At 42.7% G+C, this 17207-nt stretch overlaps 1 protein-coding gene across 5 annotated transcripts in view; it reads right to left on the minus strand.

Annotated features, from left to right (window-relative positions):
* Positions 1-17207, minus strand: part of CDC42BPB (CDC42 binding protein kinase beta) — a 132868-nt gene that overhangs the window by 88897 nt on the left and 26764 nt on the right. For all 5 annotated transcript variants that reach the window (XM_066629280.1, XM_066629272.1, XM_066629264.1 and 2 more), the window contains exon 2: positions 8912-9003. In XM_066629280.1, the coding sequence (XP_066485377.1) occupies positions 8912-9003 (92 nt within the window). The remainder of the gene's footprint in view (positions 1-8911; positions 9004-17207) is intronic.

Genomic DNA, 17207 nt, shown 5'->3' on the forward strand with positions numbered 1-17207 from the left:
TGGGAGTAAGCTTCATCCACTGTAATGGGGCTTAAAACTGAGTAGACACACAGGATGTCTCCTCTGCTGTGAAGGAAAAGCATCTCCTTGCACTGAGTGGGGACCTGCTCAAGGAAAGGCGGGCTGCAAGGGCTTGCAATGGCTGAGGAGGAGGGTGGCTCAGGATTGGCTGGTGGTCAGCCAGTGAAGTCTGTGGAACTCCTTGCCACAGGATGTGGTGCTGGCGTCTAGCCTAGACGCCTTTAAAAGGGGATTGGACGAGTTTCTGGAGGAAAAATCCATTATGGGGTACAAGCCATGATGTGTATGCGCAACCTCCTGATTTTAGGAATGGGTTAAGTCAGAATGCCAGATGTAGGGGAGAGCACCAGGACGAGGTCTCTTGTTATCTGGTGTGCTCCCTGGGGCATTTGGTGGGCCGCTGTGAGATACAGGAAGCTGGACTAGATGGGCCTATGGCCTGATCCAGTGGGGCTGTTCTTATGTTCTTATGTTCTTATGAAGGGCCCTGAGCCATTCCAACAGAAAAAGCCAGGAGCCTGCTGGATGCTGATTGGCTGAGCCTGCTGGAGAGTTGGGGAAGGCAAAAACAGGGAGCTTAAGCCTGCAGATCAGGCAGAATTGAAAAGGGAAACCAATGAGGGGCAGGTGGGGGTGAAGGGAGAGGAGGGCAGTGAGCTCAGGGGGCGGAGGGAAGCAGCCTGCCCTCCCAACACAGGTGCCTCCTGTTAACCCCTTTGCCACTTTCACCGGGAGGAGCCGAAGCAGACAGCTGAAAGAGCCACATGCGGCTCTAGAGCCGCAGGTTGTTGACCCCTGCTCTAGTGCATTCCTCCTATTTAAAAAAAATGGTGGCTAATAGGAGCTGGCCTTCGGGAAGATTGATGGTGCTTTAAGTGCCGCTACAACTGCCACTGCCCATTGAAGAATTAAAGAAAAAAATACAGAAACAATAAAGAGGAACCTCCCTGCCACACACCTACTACAACATTGCTGTAAGCCCATTTTAACCTTACATTTTTTACAAATTTACCCTCCCACCTCCCAAAACACCCCACAAGAAACACAGACAGCTTTCTCTCCCTTCCCTCTGCAAAGAAGGCAGCAAAAAGAAACAGGCGTGTCGATGGGGGAGAACCCGTGGACATTATATATCTGGACTTTCAGAAGTCGTTTGACACGGTCCCTCACCAAAGGTTACTGAAAAAACTCCACAGTCAGGGAAAAAGGACAGGTCCTCTCATGGACTGAGAACTGGTTGAAGACCAGGAAACAGAGAGTAGGTGTCAATGAGCAATTTTCACAGTGGAGAAAGGTGAAAAGCAGTGTGCCCCAAGGATCTGCCCTGGGAACGGTGCTCTTCAACCATAAATGACATGGAGACAGGGTGGAGCAGTGTGGTGGCTAAGTTTGCAGACAACATCAAACTTTCCGAGTGGTGAAGACCAGAAGTGATTGTGAGGAGATCCAGAAGGATCTCTCCAAACTGCCAGAATGGGCAGCCAAATGGCAGATGCGTTTCAATGTAAATGTTAAGTTATGCACACTGGGGCAAAAAATCAAAACTTCACATATAGGCTGATGGGTTCTGAGCTGTCTGTGACAGATCAGGAGAGAGATCTTGGGGGGGTGGACAGGTCGATGAAAGTGTCGAATCAGTGTGCAGCAGCAGTGAGGAAGGCCAATTCTATGCTTGGGATCATTAGGAAGGGTATTGAGAACAAGACAGCTAATATTATAACACTGCTGTACAAATGGATGGTAAGGCCACACCTGGAGTATTGCGTCCAGTTCGGGTCGTCACATTCCACAAAAAGGACATAGTGGAAATGGAAAAGGTGCAAAAGAAAGCGACTAAGATGATTACTGGGCTGGGGCACCTTCCTTATGAGAAAAGGTTATGGCATTTGGGCCTCTTCAGCCTAGAAAAGAGGCGCTTGAGGGGAGACATGATTGAGACATACAAAATCATAATAATCATGATAATCGACCTGGAAGTGTCATGCACTCAGGGATACTTCAACAAGGATTGAGTAGTCATCATGGGAAGTACAAGTTCCATATTTGCTGCCTTGTGGTTCACATTTTGAATCAGAAATGTAGTATCTACATTTTCATACAGTAATCAATTGATTGCTATAGGCAGATATAAGACAGATCTGGCAAGCAGCAGTGAAATTAAAAGACCACTTAGCAGTAGAATGTGAATGAAAATTTCTGACCTATAACACTAAAGCTGTAGTCAGTGGAGAAGGCTGCTATTTCCCCAGTCTTTCTACCCTTTCCACCTATGCTCTGTTCTGGACAACATTGATAACACCAGATGAGTAATACAGATGCAAATGCTGGCTACATATGTTGTTAGGAGTTTCACAGCTGCTATGGTGACTTTGTTAACAAGTGTCTCATTTTATATTCTTTAAGTTTTTCCTCCCGTGTGGTTTTGCACCATTAGAAACTGAGCATGGTGTACTGACTAACTTGTACTGGTACACACAGAAGCTTTGCAGTACAATCTTCCTGATCCTACAGCCCAGCTATTAAGAATGCCAGAGTCTAATATCAGGAAGTCATTTGACAAATATATTTGGTTAGGTGACCTGTGATCCAGCTAAGAAAGGAAAAGCTTCTTGCAATGTTGAACTTTTGCTTAAAACAAAAAAATGCTGAGAAATGAGGGGTTATAACCTCCTACACTCACCTGAAGCTAGATGTTCTACCTTTCCTTCATCAGCCACCACAGCAAGTGTAGCAGCATATTTTTCATAGCCACTGTCTTAATGTGAATGATAGGTTCAGATAGTAACTACTGCTTTGATTATGTGCGGCATTTTCATCTCCGTCTCATTCATGAACTATACTGTTCTATGACTGGACCCTGAAGGTATGATTGCATGGTTCATTAGCAATCTCCTGGCTGCTGAGGAATAGTCTAGTGAATATGAAAGCATTTCCAAAGCACTCTCCATAACTACAAAATGTATAGACTGACTAATTATAAGGAATTCATGACTATGTTCATATTTGTCATGGAAAGTGTTAACATGTTAAATTCAGGAGTGCTACAGAAACTGCAGATTCAATACATCCCCTTAAACCAGGGGTGTCAAACTCATTTCATTCTGGGGGCCACACTGGATTCAGGGCAACTGCTGAGGGCCAAACTCCAAATGTGGCATCTGGAAGTGACCTGAACACTGTTTTTTAAAAAGCTGAGGCTTCCCCCTCTCTCTACTACTTCACCCCACCCCATCCCCCATTCTACCACAAAGCATCCCCTGCCTGCCAGTCAGTCAAGCGTCCCGGCCAACCCCAGCCCCCCATCCTAGCACAAAACATACCCTGGCTGCCAGCCAGCCAAGCCTCCCAGCCACCCCCAGCCCCCACCTGCCTGCCACTAGTCGGGGCCAAGGAAGCCACGCACAGCAGCTCCGGCTCCCAGGCCCCCTCTGGCCGCAACCGAAGCCCAGGAGAGCTCTGGCCGCGACTAGATGGAGGACTGAAGACTGGGGATGCCACGCACAGTTGCTCCAGCCCTCAGAACTCTCTCCGGCTGCGGGCGAGCCCTGCTTGCACCCAGAGGGAGGACCAAGGGCCGGGGATGCCGCGCACTACTGCTCCAGCCGTCAGTGACCCCTTCCAGCCACGGGTGAGGCCGCTCGCAGCCAGAGGGAGGGCCAGAGACACCACGCGTGGCTGCTCCAGCCCTCGCAACTCTCTCCGGCGGTTGGAGCGAGCAGGGGTGGGGCAGGCCCAAACTCCCCCAAAGCCCAGGGGGCCGTACAAAATGGCTCTGTGGGCCGAATCCAGCCCGTGGGTCTTAACTTTGACATCCCTGCCTTAAACTATTCCATGTTTAATCCACTCAGCTCTTTGGTCTATTGCAAGATACAAAGTATTGTGCATAGTTACATCAAGAATCTTTGAAAATGACAGCCACGCTTCTACAGCCTGTACTCTAAACCACATTCACTGACTAAAATCAAATATACAAACAGCAACTATTTGGCATGTTTATTTTATGATGGACACCAGGTTTGCAGGCAGGCTGTCACTTGGTATTCTGTTCCTTGTTCTCTGGACAAAACCAAATATGGCCCTTTGGGTTGCACACTTCTGCTTTAACAAACAGATCAGTTTATAATATTTAACATAATAAATTCATTCTTTGCATTTAAAATCACGAACTACAATAAGGGTCAATGGTCTTTATATGTAAAACATCCTTCCAAGAGATTGAAGGAAAACCAACAGTTTATAGCAACTGAAAAAGCAACAAGGACAGAACAAATTTTTCAAAGAGATTGTTAGCCTTTTTGGATAAGTTTACTTACTTAAAGTTAGATAAATAAAGTTTTAAATAACATGGTTCAAACATATAAGATTTTAACATTAACTTTATTAAAAATATTGTTCCATATTATATTTGAATACTTTTCATTTGTATGCATTATAAGAAAAAAATGTTCTTAAAATGCTTCTTAGGTGGAAAAAATTTCTAATAGCTAAACTATTTAAGATTTCAAGGATTATAGATGTTAAAACAGCTTTCCAGATTAAAGATTAATGTACAAGGCACTGCTGTCTTCCTGGATTTATGGGCAGAATGCCAGTGCAAGGTTTTTATCCAAAATCACTATGCTGAATCTCCTGAAATCAAGGAGGGGAATGAGGTAGAAAACTGTTTGACCCCCAAAACCAGGAGGCAGATCATAAAGGTCTGATAACCTTCAGGTATGCACTAGGTTTATTCTTGGAAGAAAGAGAAGCCCTCATTTTTAGACCAGCAGAACATTTTTCTCTTACCCATGTACCTAATATGTAGACGTGGTAGAAAATGGCAATAAAAAATATAAATACAAAACACCACTTTCTGCACTTCTCAATTTTGTTTGAAAAACCCAAAATCTGCCCCCCCTAATTTTTTTTTATTTGGCTTTAATTTATTTATTTTTTCTGACTTTATTTTTCATTTAATAAAAAGCAAACAACAATTTAGGGACACAAACTGGTGGTTTTTATTATTTAATGGGGGCATGCATGGGTAATGACTGTGGCTGCATCTGCCGAGACTATACCACCTTAAAGCAATTTATTATGATAATATAAATTTCAAACAAAAACACATAATACTACTTTCAAAACTTCTAACTTTGGAAAATACTGAAATTCACAAAAAAAATAAAACTGCTTTCCTCTTCTTATATGGAAAGCTATGGATCAAGAAATGCGCAGAAAAGGAAAAACAATTCTGGACATCCGAGTTGAAAATTCAAGCAATCACAGCGGGCATGTACAAGCACGAGGTGGGAACACTTTGAAGCAAGGTACAGGGGCTCCATTTTATTAGGAAAGTCAGCAGTTTCAGGAAAAGGAAAGTGATTGTAACATCTTGGTAATGAGTCTTTCACAGTAAAGTCAATTACGGGCTTCTGTCTAAGTGTATTCTAGCAATCACCAAGTTCAAGACACATTCAACCACATTTTACTATAGAAATAGATCAATATAACAATAGACAGTACACACACTTTCACTTTCTCTTCTACAGATGACCCACAAAGGTTAGTTCCAGGTATCACGCCAGTTCAAAACAAACTACGATTTGTTTAGATCACAAATATTTTTATTATTCAATAAAGAATATTCAAATGAACAGAATTATTGAAATGTTTTATCTAATAAAATTTAACAAGATAGATTGTTAAAATCTAATTGACAGATGCAGTAATAGCTTATTCAAAACAATGTCACAGCAGGACAGATATTCTGTTCTAAATTTGCAAAGTGAAGCTGTAGCAGGAGAAAGAAAAGCAATGTTCATGAGATACTGAAGTACAACAGGGTAGAACTGTGAAAAGTAAAAAGCCCTTCTCCAAGTCACCAGAAAACCACACTTGGAAGTGGAGTTTTTAAAAGAAATAAATGAGCCCTATTTTTAAGGGGGAATGAGTCAGCACAATAAAGAATAAAGTTCTAAACCCAAGACTGAAATAAACTTCAACAAAATATCACCTAAAAATTTTCAAGACTGGAATTAAAATACAGAAATCAACAACATAACTACAGCGGCGCCTCTGTATCTGTGGGGGTTCCACTCCGGAACCTCCTGCAGATCTTCAAAACCACGGATATGTGGGACACGCCCCCGCACTACTTCCCCAGCCCTCACAAAGCCTTTTGAAGGCATAAAACGTCACAGGTTTTTTCCCCCGTGAAACCAGAAGTAGCATTTTTTCAGCCTAAACGGCTATTCTGAGGCAATTCAAAAGAACCCCTGAAGATGAGGGGACAGCAGCCCCCCTCGCCTCCAGAGCGTGCACAGGGAGGTACACGGGGGGCCCCCACATCTGAAGAACAGCAGATAAGTGAAACAGTGGATAAGTGATCTGTTGATATAGGGGGCCCCCTGCATTCATTAGGGGGCCCCCTGCATTCCTTTTAAATTCTCTCGTTTTTGGAATCCAAGGAGAACTAAATAGGTAGGAGCAAACGTAAATGCTTGCAACAGAAAAGAAGTAGTTGCACAAGCAGTACAAGGTCTCTTCAACATCAGCTGCATTTGTCATCTAGTGTGTCTCTAGTGAAACACTCTAGGGTTTCAAAAGCAGTCCCTGATGCATTGAGAAGATCTGCTGCAGAATGGGAATAAATGAGAAGCCCCAGAACACATGCATAAACTTTTGTAAGCACTTATAGAAGATTACATCGCTGCAGTCAGAGTGTATGGTGAATATCCCTGGACTCTTGCAACATGCAGGTCTCCTGGGATCCAGCATGATTAGTAAGTGCTGTGTCTGAAAAGACAAAACTACTTATCCTGACCTTCTCTGCTCTGAGATAGGCTCCTCTATCTAAATACATGTCACAGTATTATATATGACTGAAGAGGCTCTTACAATATTTATTCCACCTTCATTCATCATTGAAGGATCCATTTCGCCAAACCTAACAGATTTAAGTTTTCATGTATGAAAACTCCATTATGTCTATTTGCCATTATGCTAAATTTGACTACTGTCTTAGAAAGTGGTATCCAAACACAATGCCCCTGGACAACATAATTAAGTATTAGAGTTGAGTCTCTGCTTCATATTTTGCACACAATAATCCCAACCAATAAAAGCTTTGCCTCAAAGATGCTTGACAATTCATTTCACCAGTCACTACAAACAATGCCTATCAGGCCGGGTTGCCAGCATTCTTTCATTTTACATATAGTACAGGGGGGATACGTTCTCCTATGTCTGTTGTTATGCGATTATGTCATTAAGAGAACATTCAGTCCAATCTATTGCCTTTGTTGTGTAAATAGATACTCCCTGCCAGACACTAGCTGGCTGCACAGGCTACTGGAGATACATTGCCTCTTCTTTTCATTAAGAGCCTGTTGCATAAACAGACACTCTGCTGTAGGATATGGGAGACAGGATTGCCTTATTAAGAGCATCTTTATTGTGCTTTGAACACTGTCATATATGCGGTCTGTTAAGTGGCGCACATCTGTATTATATCCCATAAACAGAAGTGTTTCTGGTGAGTAAGACAGGATTACAGCCTAAGTTTTACTGAACAAAATGAGCTTACTTCTGAGTAAAACACTGTTTTCAAACATCTCTATCCATAAACCATTAACCTCTATGACAGCTACATATTGCAGGAAGGTAGAAAGTGGCCATGTGAGACTAGAACACCACCTTATTCTTGCATAAATGGAAGACATCTCTGTCTGCCCCGGGGGAGGGGGGGAGGCATTTTTGACAATGCCTTTATACTGCTGTAACTCTACAAGCCACATGCTGTTCAACCTCAGATGATCCCCAATCCTAAGCAATGAGTTTGGAGGAGGAAGGTGGCTGTAGAGGGAAGGAGAAGGCAAGAAAGGCTCCATCAGCAGAAAAGGATTTAGGATCCAAGTTCAAGTCTAACGTAGCAAAACAAAATAATGGAAATACCTGAAGCATCCATGTTAACTGAACAAAGAGGCATTTTTTAAAGAGGTGTCATATTTAAGAAGTGGGAGAGCAACTGTACAAGTTCAGCACAGCATGGCATCTTTTCAATGGATGCTGTAAGTGTTTCTTTTTTTCAGACTGTGGGCCCTTTGGGGACAAGGAACCATTCATTTAAGTTAGCTATGTAAACTGTTTTGTGAACCTCTTTTTACTGAAAAGTTGTACAGAATAGAAGGATTTCTGATAAGAACATAAGAAGAGCCCCGGTGGATCAGGCCAGAGGTCCATCTAGTCCAACCTGCTGCCCAGGGAGCACACAAGACAACAGACACAACCTACGTCCTGGTGCTCACCCCTGCATCTGGCAATCAGAGGCAGCCTGCCTCTAAAACCAAGAGCTTGCACATACCTACTATGACTTGTAACCCGTAATGAACTTCTCCTCCAAAATTTGTCCAATCCCCTCTTAAAGGCATCCAGGCAAGATGCCATCACTACTTCTTGTGGCAAAGAGTTCCACAAACTAATTACACGCTGGGAAAAGAAATATTTTCTTCTGTCTGTTCTAATTCTCCCAACACTCAACTTTTGTGGATGTCTCCTGGTTCTGATGTAATGCTAGATGGAAAAGAGCGTCTCTCTATCCACTCTGTCCATCCCCTACATGATTTTGTATGTCTCAATCACATCCCCCCTCAGGTGCCTGTTTTCTTGAAGAGGCCCAAACGCTATAGCCTTTCCTCATAAGAGAGGTACCCCAGCCCAGTAATCATTTTGGTTACTCTCTTTTGCACCTTTCCCATCATTCCATGATGGGAGATTTTGTTATGTCATAAGCTTTTGTGAGTTAGAGTTCATATCACTAGAGGTCTGACAATCTGTTATAGAGAAACAACTTGACAGTGCATTTGCTAACAGGTTACACTAGGCAAACAACTGAGTTGCAAAGGCATCTTACCTCACCAAAGGCACCTCTGCCAATGACTTTAATTATTTCAAAGTCATCTCGATGAAGCTGCATTTCCTTCACCAGCTGTGTAAATGGTTTTGCTGTTGAAAAGAAAATACAAAGAAATCACAGGTTAAGTCCATCCATTACTGCAGCCCAAGTTTGCAACATGTCTCTTCACACCTATCTAGATTAGTACCCTGTGGCACAATAGTCCAGAAAACAGAGGAACCAGCTCTCTTTCTATTTATCAGAGTTTGCCAACTAGTAATTTGTAGGCAATTCATAAGCAACCAGACAAACAACTCTTTACAATCCAGCACCAGTCAGCCTGAATCAATGTTTTAGTTTGCAATGTTTATTTACTTTGCATTCCCCTTTTCAAGCCTCCAAGGTAGCATGCAACTATCACTAAGAAAATCAAAACAGCACAAAAAGGTCATACCGTAACATTATATCATAGTAGCAATAAGAATTGAAATGCAAAATGCAATAATCAACCCAGCTTACAATGCAATCCTATGCATGTCTATTCAAAAGTAAGTCCCATTCTGTTCATTCTGCTTGTTCCCAGGAAATTGTGCATACAATTGCAGTGTCTGAGGCCTACCTAAAAAGGACAGTCTTCAATAATTTCCAAAAGGACAGTCTTCAATAATTTCCAAAGTACCCAAAGGGGAGGGGGCTAGGCAAGCCCCAACAAGAGGAAGAGAGGGACTTCCAAAGTCTGGGTGCCACACCTGAGAAGGTCCTGCACTCCCATCAGTCATAGTACAGATGAGGAGGACTGAAACAGGACCTCTTCAACCAATCTCATAGAGTAAACAAAGTAAAGTTACACTGTCCCAGATGCTTTCAGACAGATCAGCAACTGGAGACCCTAGGGCCAAATACAGCTTACTGTTTGTCCCACTCACCACACCATCAAGAAGCATGGAGCCAGTGGCTGCCATAGTAGCTTTCACAATGTAGTTTGTTGGGAATTCACCGAGGGCATGTGTGTTACTGGTCTACCACTGTTATTCTCTCCCATAACCAATAGGTGATCAGGGCAGTACATAAACTAGTTCCATTAGGAGTTAAAACTTGCAGAAATAGTATTTTTTAAAGTCAGTGACAAAGTCTGAATTGAGGGGCATAATTAATGTGTTTCAGCTTTTAATATGAAGAGACTGACTTTCTTTCTCCTTGGCCCAAATATACGACGTGTGTCCAGAAAGTAATGAGAAAGAAGTTCCTACGCTCGAGATGGGCTCTGTGAAGGGAGAAGCTGGCCAAAGTCACTTGGGGTGAGGTGCCAGGTATACCTTAGAACGCTGATCAGTTGCATTCCAACTCTGTCAGAGTTGAGATATTCTTTTTTGTGACACCCTGTTCAAGTGCCTCTTATTAAGAAAAATGCAAGCGAGTTTAGAACAGCGGTACGCAATAAAATTTTGTGTGAAATTGAGTAAAAGTGCATCAGAAACTTTGGAAATGGTGAGGAAAGCTTATGGAAAAGCTGCGCTATCATCTGTACAAGTACACCGATGGCACAAGCCTTTCAAAGAAGGATGAGGTGTTGAAGCTGAACAATGATCAGGAAGCCCCTCTTCGTCAAAAAAGGAACAGAATGTGGATGCAGTGAGGTCTATTCTCAACCATGATCGACAGCTCACTATCAGAATGACTGCAGAGGAAATGGGAATTCCCAAGTCAATTGTTCATGAAATCGTGACTCAGAATTTGAACATGAGAAAAGCATGTGCAAAACTTGCTCCAAAGAACTTGTCACCAGTTCAGAAGGAACACTGTCAACCATTTGCCAAGATCTGTTGACCCATTTGGAAAGAGAGCCTGAATTTTTGAGTCGCGTGAACATGGGAAATGAATCCTGGGTGTTTGAATATGATCCCAAGACAAAGAAATAAAGTTCAGAATGTCACACACCCTCGTCACCTCGCCCCAAGAAAGCTTGAATGAGCAAATCAAAAGTCAAATCAATGGTCATTGTTTTTTTTATTCACGTGGAATTGTCCATAAGGAACAGAAATCAACAGCTCACTCAACAGGCCTAGCACACTTTGTCCTGTTAAAGTCTTCTCTGTGGTTTACAGGCAACCAATTTAAGAACTGCCATGACAGCATCATTGCAGACAAGCCTAATTCACCAATTGCTGAACAAATTATGAAATCAAGATTCAATCAGCATGAAAGGTATACTTCTTCAGCAAATAAGGGAGGCACTATTTTAAAGGTATTAAGTACAGCACACTCTTTCTACAACAATGGCATTTGGCAAGCAGTTCTACAACAACTACAAGGAGGACAACAGGTCCACCAAATGCTGTCGCTTGAGCATATTCTTTCATATTTATTTCTCTTCTCAAGAATGACAGTAGAGTTGAGAGCAACACTGTACTACTGGCACATCTGTGGAATTAATTGCCACAAGGTTGGTGATGGTTACTAGCTTGGATGGCTTTAAAAGGGGATTACACCAATTCATGGAAGGTAGATCTATCAATAGCTACTAGTCATGATGATTATATGCTACCAACAGGTTCAGGGGCAGTATGCTTCCAAATACCAATTAAGGGGAGTAATGATGAGAGGTATGCCTTATTCTTCTACTTGTGGGCCTCAAAAAGGCAACAGGTAAGTAGGTCATTGTGGCTTAAACCAGTAAGCCCTTTCTTATGTATTTTTTTTCTTTCCCAGGATGGAAGGGATGTCTGAGGCATCTCTCAATTAGTGTCCCTCAAGCATGCAGATTCTTACTGTTGAATAGAAAGCATAGTCACCAGAACATGTGTGCTTAAACAGGAAAATTACTTCTAATGAAGATGATTCTCTGATGGAAATGTGTCTAGATTCCCCAATAAATACCATCTTACACGATACTGAGTGCTCCTCTCTTTCTTGGATTCAGCCATTACACTCTTGGCAAAAAAAATAAACAGAAGTTGCAATAAATTACTTTTTCCAGTGTTGTTAAGCAACTTGATTTCCTTGACAAAGTACAGGTGGAGCCTATTTATCCGCATTGGTTCCGTTCCGTGACCCAGCACGATTAACAAAAACGCGTTGTGCTAAATTCCATAGAGTTACGCAAATATGCTGCAGCCTGACACTTCCAGATGGAAGGAAACTAAGGCAGCTGTTATCAATCCCCTCCCCTCTGTACTCAGCCCTCCCCATTGCCAGCTGTCCCCCGCTTCTTTCACAGGTGGGATGCTGAGCTTAGAAAAGGCTCCAGGGCTATTTCCCTGCCTGGGTGAGGCGGAGCCTTTTTGCAGTGTTTTGGGCTGCCCGGAAAGCAGCAAGGAAAGGAAAGTTGCCTGGAAAGCTGCTGGAGATGCCAGCACAGGGCAAAGAAGGCAAAGGTGTATGTGACTTTCAGTGCCCCCACCCCATTCTCGTTGAGACAAATCCGCAGATTAAAAAATCCGTTGATAAATAGGCTGTACCTGTAGTAGCTATTCAGAAGCACAGTAAACGTAGGACCCAAGTTTTGAGACCCAGCTAATAAAAACAGCTCTCCTGATCATTTTTATTTTTTAATCAGTTTTATGGCCAAGCAACAACTGCATGCAAAACTGAGGAACTGGTGTGGGAACACATTAAGATTTTTTACTGAGAAAGCTGTGCTAAAAGAGATCTCTGTACTATAGAGGCCAACAAGAAAGCTGAACAGATACCAGGGCAGTAGATTGATTAATAATGGGAATACCACCTAGAGTTACAAGAGATTTCTAGGAAAAATATGTTCTACTTTCAAAACCCAAGAACAGAATGCTGCTTTATGCTTTGACTTCTACAGTTACTTCTTTAGACAAACTGAGCCTCCTTAAGATCACTTGCCAAACTTCTTGCTTAACTCACATGTTTAGTATGCCTTCCTCTAAGAATGTGAAACAGCAGCATCCTCACTATACAAGATTGTGGGGTAGAATCGCTGGGTAGAACCCGAGGGTCTGGCTACTTCCTCAGTAAATCATGATAAAATAGTATATTTGTTTCATGGCATTATAGCAGTACTTTCACCATTTATGCACTTCACAGTCTCATAAGTCAACATATTTTTAAGTACAGCTCCACCTTTTTGTAATCACGTAGATCTATCATACAAAATTACCGACAAATTAACATATATTCTGTTATTTCCACAACAGCAGAAGGAGGTGGAAATTTGATACTGGAAGGGGGTGTAGAACGGACTCACACTTCAGACTACAAGCAAGGAATAACTTTTAATACTTCCCTACCTGCTGCCAAGTTAAAAAAATCTAGCACAGTAAGTAAAGGTTTCCCCTGCACAGCCACCAAGGTGCACGGAACACTGTTACCTTCCCACTGGAGTGGTACCCATTTATCTTGCATGGGTACACTTGCATTTTACATCTTTCTCTTGATACCATAAGAACATAAGAACAGCCCCACTGGATCAGGCCATAGGCCCATCTAGTCTAGCTTCCTGTATCTCACAGCGGCCCACCAAATGCCCCAGGGAGCACACCAGATAACAAGAGACCTCATCCTGGTGCCCTCCCCTACATCTGGCATTCTGACTTAACCCATTTCTAAAATCAGGAGGTTGCGCATACACATCATGGCTTGTACCCCATAATGGATTTTTCCTCCAGAAACTCGTCCAATCCCCTTTTAAAGGCGTCTAGGCTAGACGCCAGCACCACATCCTGTGGCAAGGAGTTCCACAGACCGACCATACGCTGAGTAAAGAAATATTTTCTTTTGTCTGTCCTAACCCGCCCAACACTCAATTTTAGTGGATGTCCCCTGGTTCTGGTATTATGTGAGAGTGTAAAGAGTGTAAAGAGCATCTCCCTATCCACTCTAAATACCGAGCTAAATAAACGCAACAGTAAAGCAGCTACCATGTTTTCCAGACTCACAAAGAGAGACTGGTCCAACAAGAAGCTGACAGAACAAACCAAGATCCAGGTCTACAGAGCTTGCATCTTGAGTACACTACATGACAGTGAGTCATGGACTCTTTGCTCACAACAGGAGAGGAAATTGAATGCTTTCCACATGCGCTGCCTCCGACACATCCTTGGTGTCACCCGGCAGGCAAAGTTCCAAACAACACAATCCTGGAATAAGCTGGAATCCCTAGCATGTATGCACTGCTGAAACAGAGACGCCTGCGTTGGCTTGGTCATTTCGTGAGAATTGGGCAATGGCTGGATCCCAAAGGATATCCTCTATGGAGAACTTGTGCAGGGAAAGCGCCCTACAGGTAGACCACAGCTGTGATACAAAGATATCTGCAAGAGGGATCTGAAGGCCTTAGGAATGGACCTCAACAGGTAGGAAACCTTGACCTCTGAGCGTCCTGCTTGGAGGCAGGCTGTGCAGCATGGCCTCTCCCAGTTTGAAGAGACACTTGCCCAACAGACTGAGGAAAAGAGGCAAAGAAGGAAGGCCTCATAGCCAGGGAGACAGACCAGGGACAGACTACATTTGCTCCCAGTGTGGAAGGGATTGCCACTCCTGGATTGGCCTGTTCAGCCACACTAGACGCTGTTCAGAACCACTTTTCAGAGCACGATACCATAGTCTTTCAAGACGGAAGGATGCCAATGAATTTTACATGCTTTCAAACTGCTAGGTTGGCAGGAGTTGAGGCAAGTAACAGGAGCTCACCCTGTTCTGCAGCACTGGGGTCTCAAACTCCTGTGCTGCAAACCTTCCAGTGACAGTCCAATGTCTTTAACCACTTAGCCACTGCACCTCCACACAGCAGACAGAGGGCTAAAATCTCTCCTCCGCTCACTACTTGCAGGACAATTATTTTTTTTAATGCGCTGTAGCATTCCAAACATGCAAACATCCACGTACTGTGGTACAATTCAACCATATCACATCAGAAGTATCCATCATATTATGTTGTACATCTAGATCCAGACTAAGGTTTAACACAGTGTTTCTCAACCAGTGGTACGGGCACCATCAGTGATACTTGAGATGGTGTCTGGTGATACTCACAGGACCCCTGGACAGCTGCTGTCTGGCAGCAAGATCAGAAATGTGACATCACAAACAGTGGTAGGAGGCTCAGCTCAGCAGACAGAGCTTCAAAGCATGCTCTTCCGCGCTCAAAAAAAGCGCTCCCGTCTACCCTAAGGCTCTTACTGGTGTTTGACACACTGCATCTGGCGTTCCAACCTAGAAGTAACTGGTAATGTGGGACAAACTTTGAGACAAACCAGAGGACAAGCCTTAAGAGTGACTTAGCATATAAGGTGGTAAACTGGTTTTTGAATGATGTCATTTTTAACTGCACTTGAGGATTGTTTGCTTTACACATGATGCTGGGTAAACTGTTTTGTAAACTTTTTGTGTGCTATTTTATTGAAAAGCAGTATATGTTATTTGTTGTAATAGATTTGTTGTAATTTGTTGCAATATTTGTTGTAATTATTTGTTGTATTATTTATTTTAGAAATGGGCTATGTCAGATGCAAAGGAGGGCACCAGGATGCAGGTCTTCTGTTATCTGGTGTGCTCCCTGGGGCATATGGTGGGCCACTGTGAGATACAGGAAGCTGGACTAGATGGGCCTATGGCCTGATCCACTGGGGCTCTTCTTATGTTCTTATGTAATTATAATAATTTAATGTCCCTCCATGCACATATAAAACTAGATGTCAGGAAGGAGAGTTCTAGCCCAACTTCTTTCTGACAGCTTAGCACTGAATATGCAGAGAATTTCCTTCAAAAAAGTCACAGGGTTATAAAAAAATATAGGCAGTTTTACCACTTCATCTGTTGTTTTCGTGAACCAAGTTAACATACTACAGAAGTATAGCATGACAAGCAAAAGAGAACATAAGCTCTAGGTCAAAAGGTACATGTAGAAGAGAAAGCTAGGAAGGAACTAATCCAAACACTACCAAGCAGACCAAACATAGGATAGTCTCATTGCTGGCCTGGACAAAAAATTTTATCTACCCAATACCTCATTTCACCAACACTGACAATAAATGGGTTCATACACTCTTATAAACACTTCTCAGTCTGTACTATAAAGCCAAATTAGTTTGATTGTGAAGAGATACCCACATAACACGAAGCCTAAGTGGCCTGGAATCTACAGCTGTAGGCCCTAAGAGCTTCTGCCAAGCTTAGGCATTTCTTTCTCAGACCTACCTTGCCAGAAAGTCTTCCATGCACAGAGTACATAACCATGCACCGTCATCCAGAGTCACCCGTGCACAGAGTACTGCACTGTGTTCTATGCTAATCATGATAACTTTCTGAAAATTTCAAATGTGCAAAATGCAGTGGATGGATATCCATTTACATAAGAACATAAGAAGAGCCCGGTTGGATTTGGCCATAGGCCCATCTAATCCAGCTTCCTGTATCTCTTCCTGTATCTACACTTTCATGGGCACTGCTGTTGATGCAGATGCACTGGTTACCAGTGTGTTTCCAGATACAATTCAACATGCTGATTGCTACTTTTAAAGCCCTACATGGTTTAGGACCAAAGTAAGTCAAGGATTGTGGATATGTCTAAGATATTTCAGGGATATCATCGCAGTTGCTGCCTCCTCAAGGTGCAGTTGACTATGATACACAAGAGGGCATTCTCTGTATGGCTTGAAGTGTTGCAGGTCCTCATACTGCCAATCTTTCAGCACTTATGGAAGACTAATCTTAATTCAGTAGGACTTTGTTGACCTGCTATGAAGCTGCCTAGTATATTAGCTGTCGCATGCTAATTTTGGTTTCTTAACATTTTTCCTGCCTACTGTTTGTTTCAATACTAAAATTTTTAGAAATTGATCATTTTTAAGCCATCTTCCCCCCTATATGAAAATATAAAAAATATATATAGAAATTTCTTTTCATTAAGGAATCCTTCATGACAGTTCTAAGAATGACAATGTACAATCTTTTGGTTGCTCTCTTTTGCACCTTTTCTGTTCCACTGTACCTTTTTGAGATAAGGCAACCAGAAGTGGAAACAATACAGTACTCCTGCGACTTAGGAGTTGCCCTCTGCCTGTCCCAGGTAAGCTGGAGGGGGAGGAGGAAGAGTTGGGAAGGTAGCACACTCTTCCTTTGTTCTGTTTCAACATGGTGTGATCATCACCAACCCAAATTACAATGACGTTAGATACGATCTTAGATGCATTTTGCAGAACTTATTATCTCAATCACTAAACCTGGGTTCAGTTGATCAAGACTGATAGATTTCCCCCCTTTTGTTTTAACACCACAGCATTTTATGAACACCCATGATAAGAACATAAGAACAGCCCCGCTGGATCAGGCCATAGGCCTATCTCGT

The sequence above is a fragment of the Tiliqua scincoides genome, chromosome 1 (assembly GCF_035046505.1).
Source record: "Tiliqua scincoides isolate rTilSci1 chromosome 1, rTilSci1.hap2, whole genome shotgun sequence".
NCBI classification, from domain to species: domain Eukaryota; kingdom Metazoa; phylum Chordata; class Lepidosauria; order Squamata; family Scincidae; genus Tiliqua; species Tiliqua scincoides.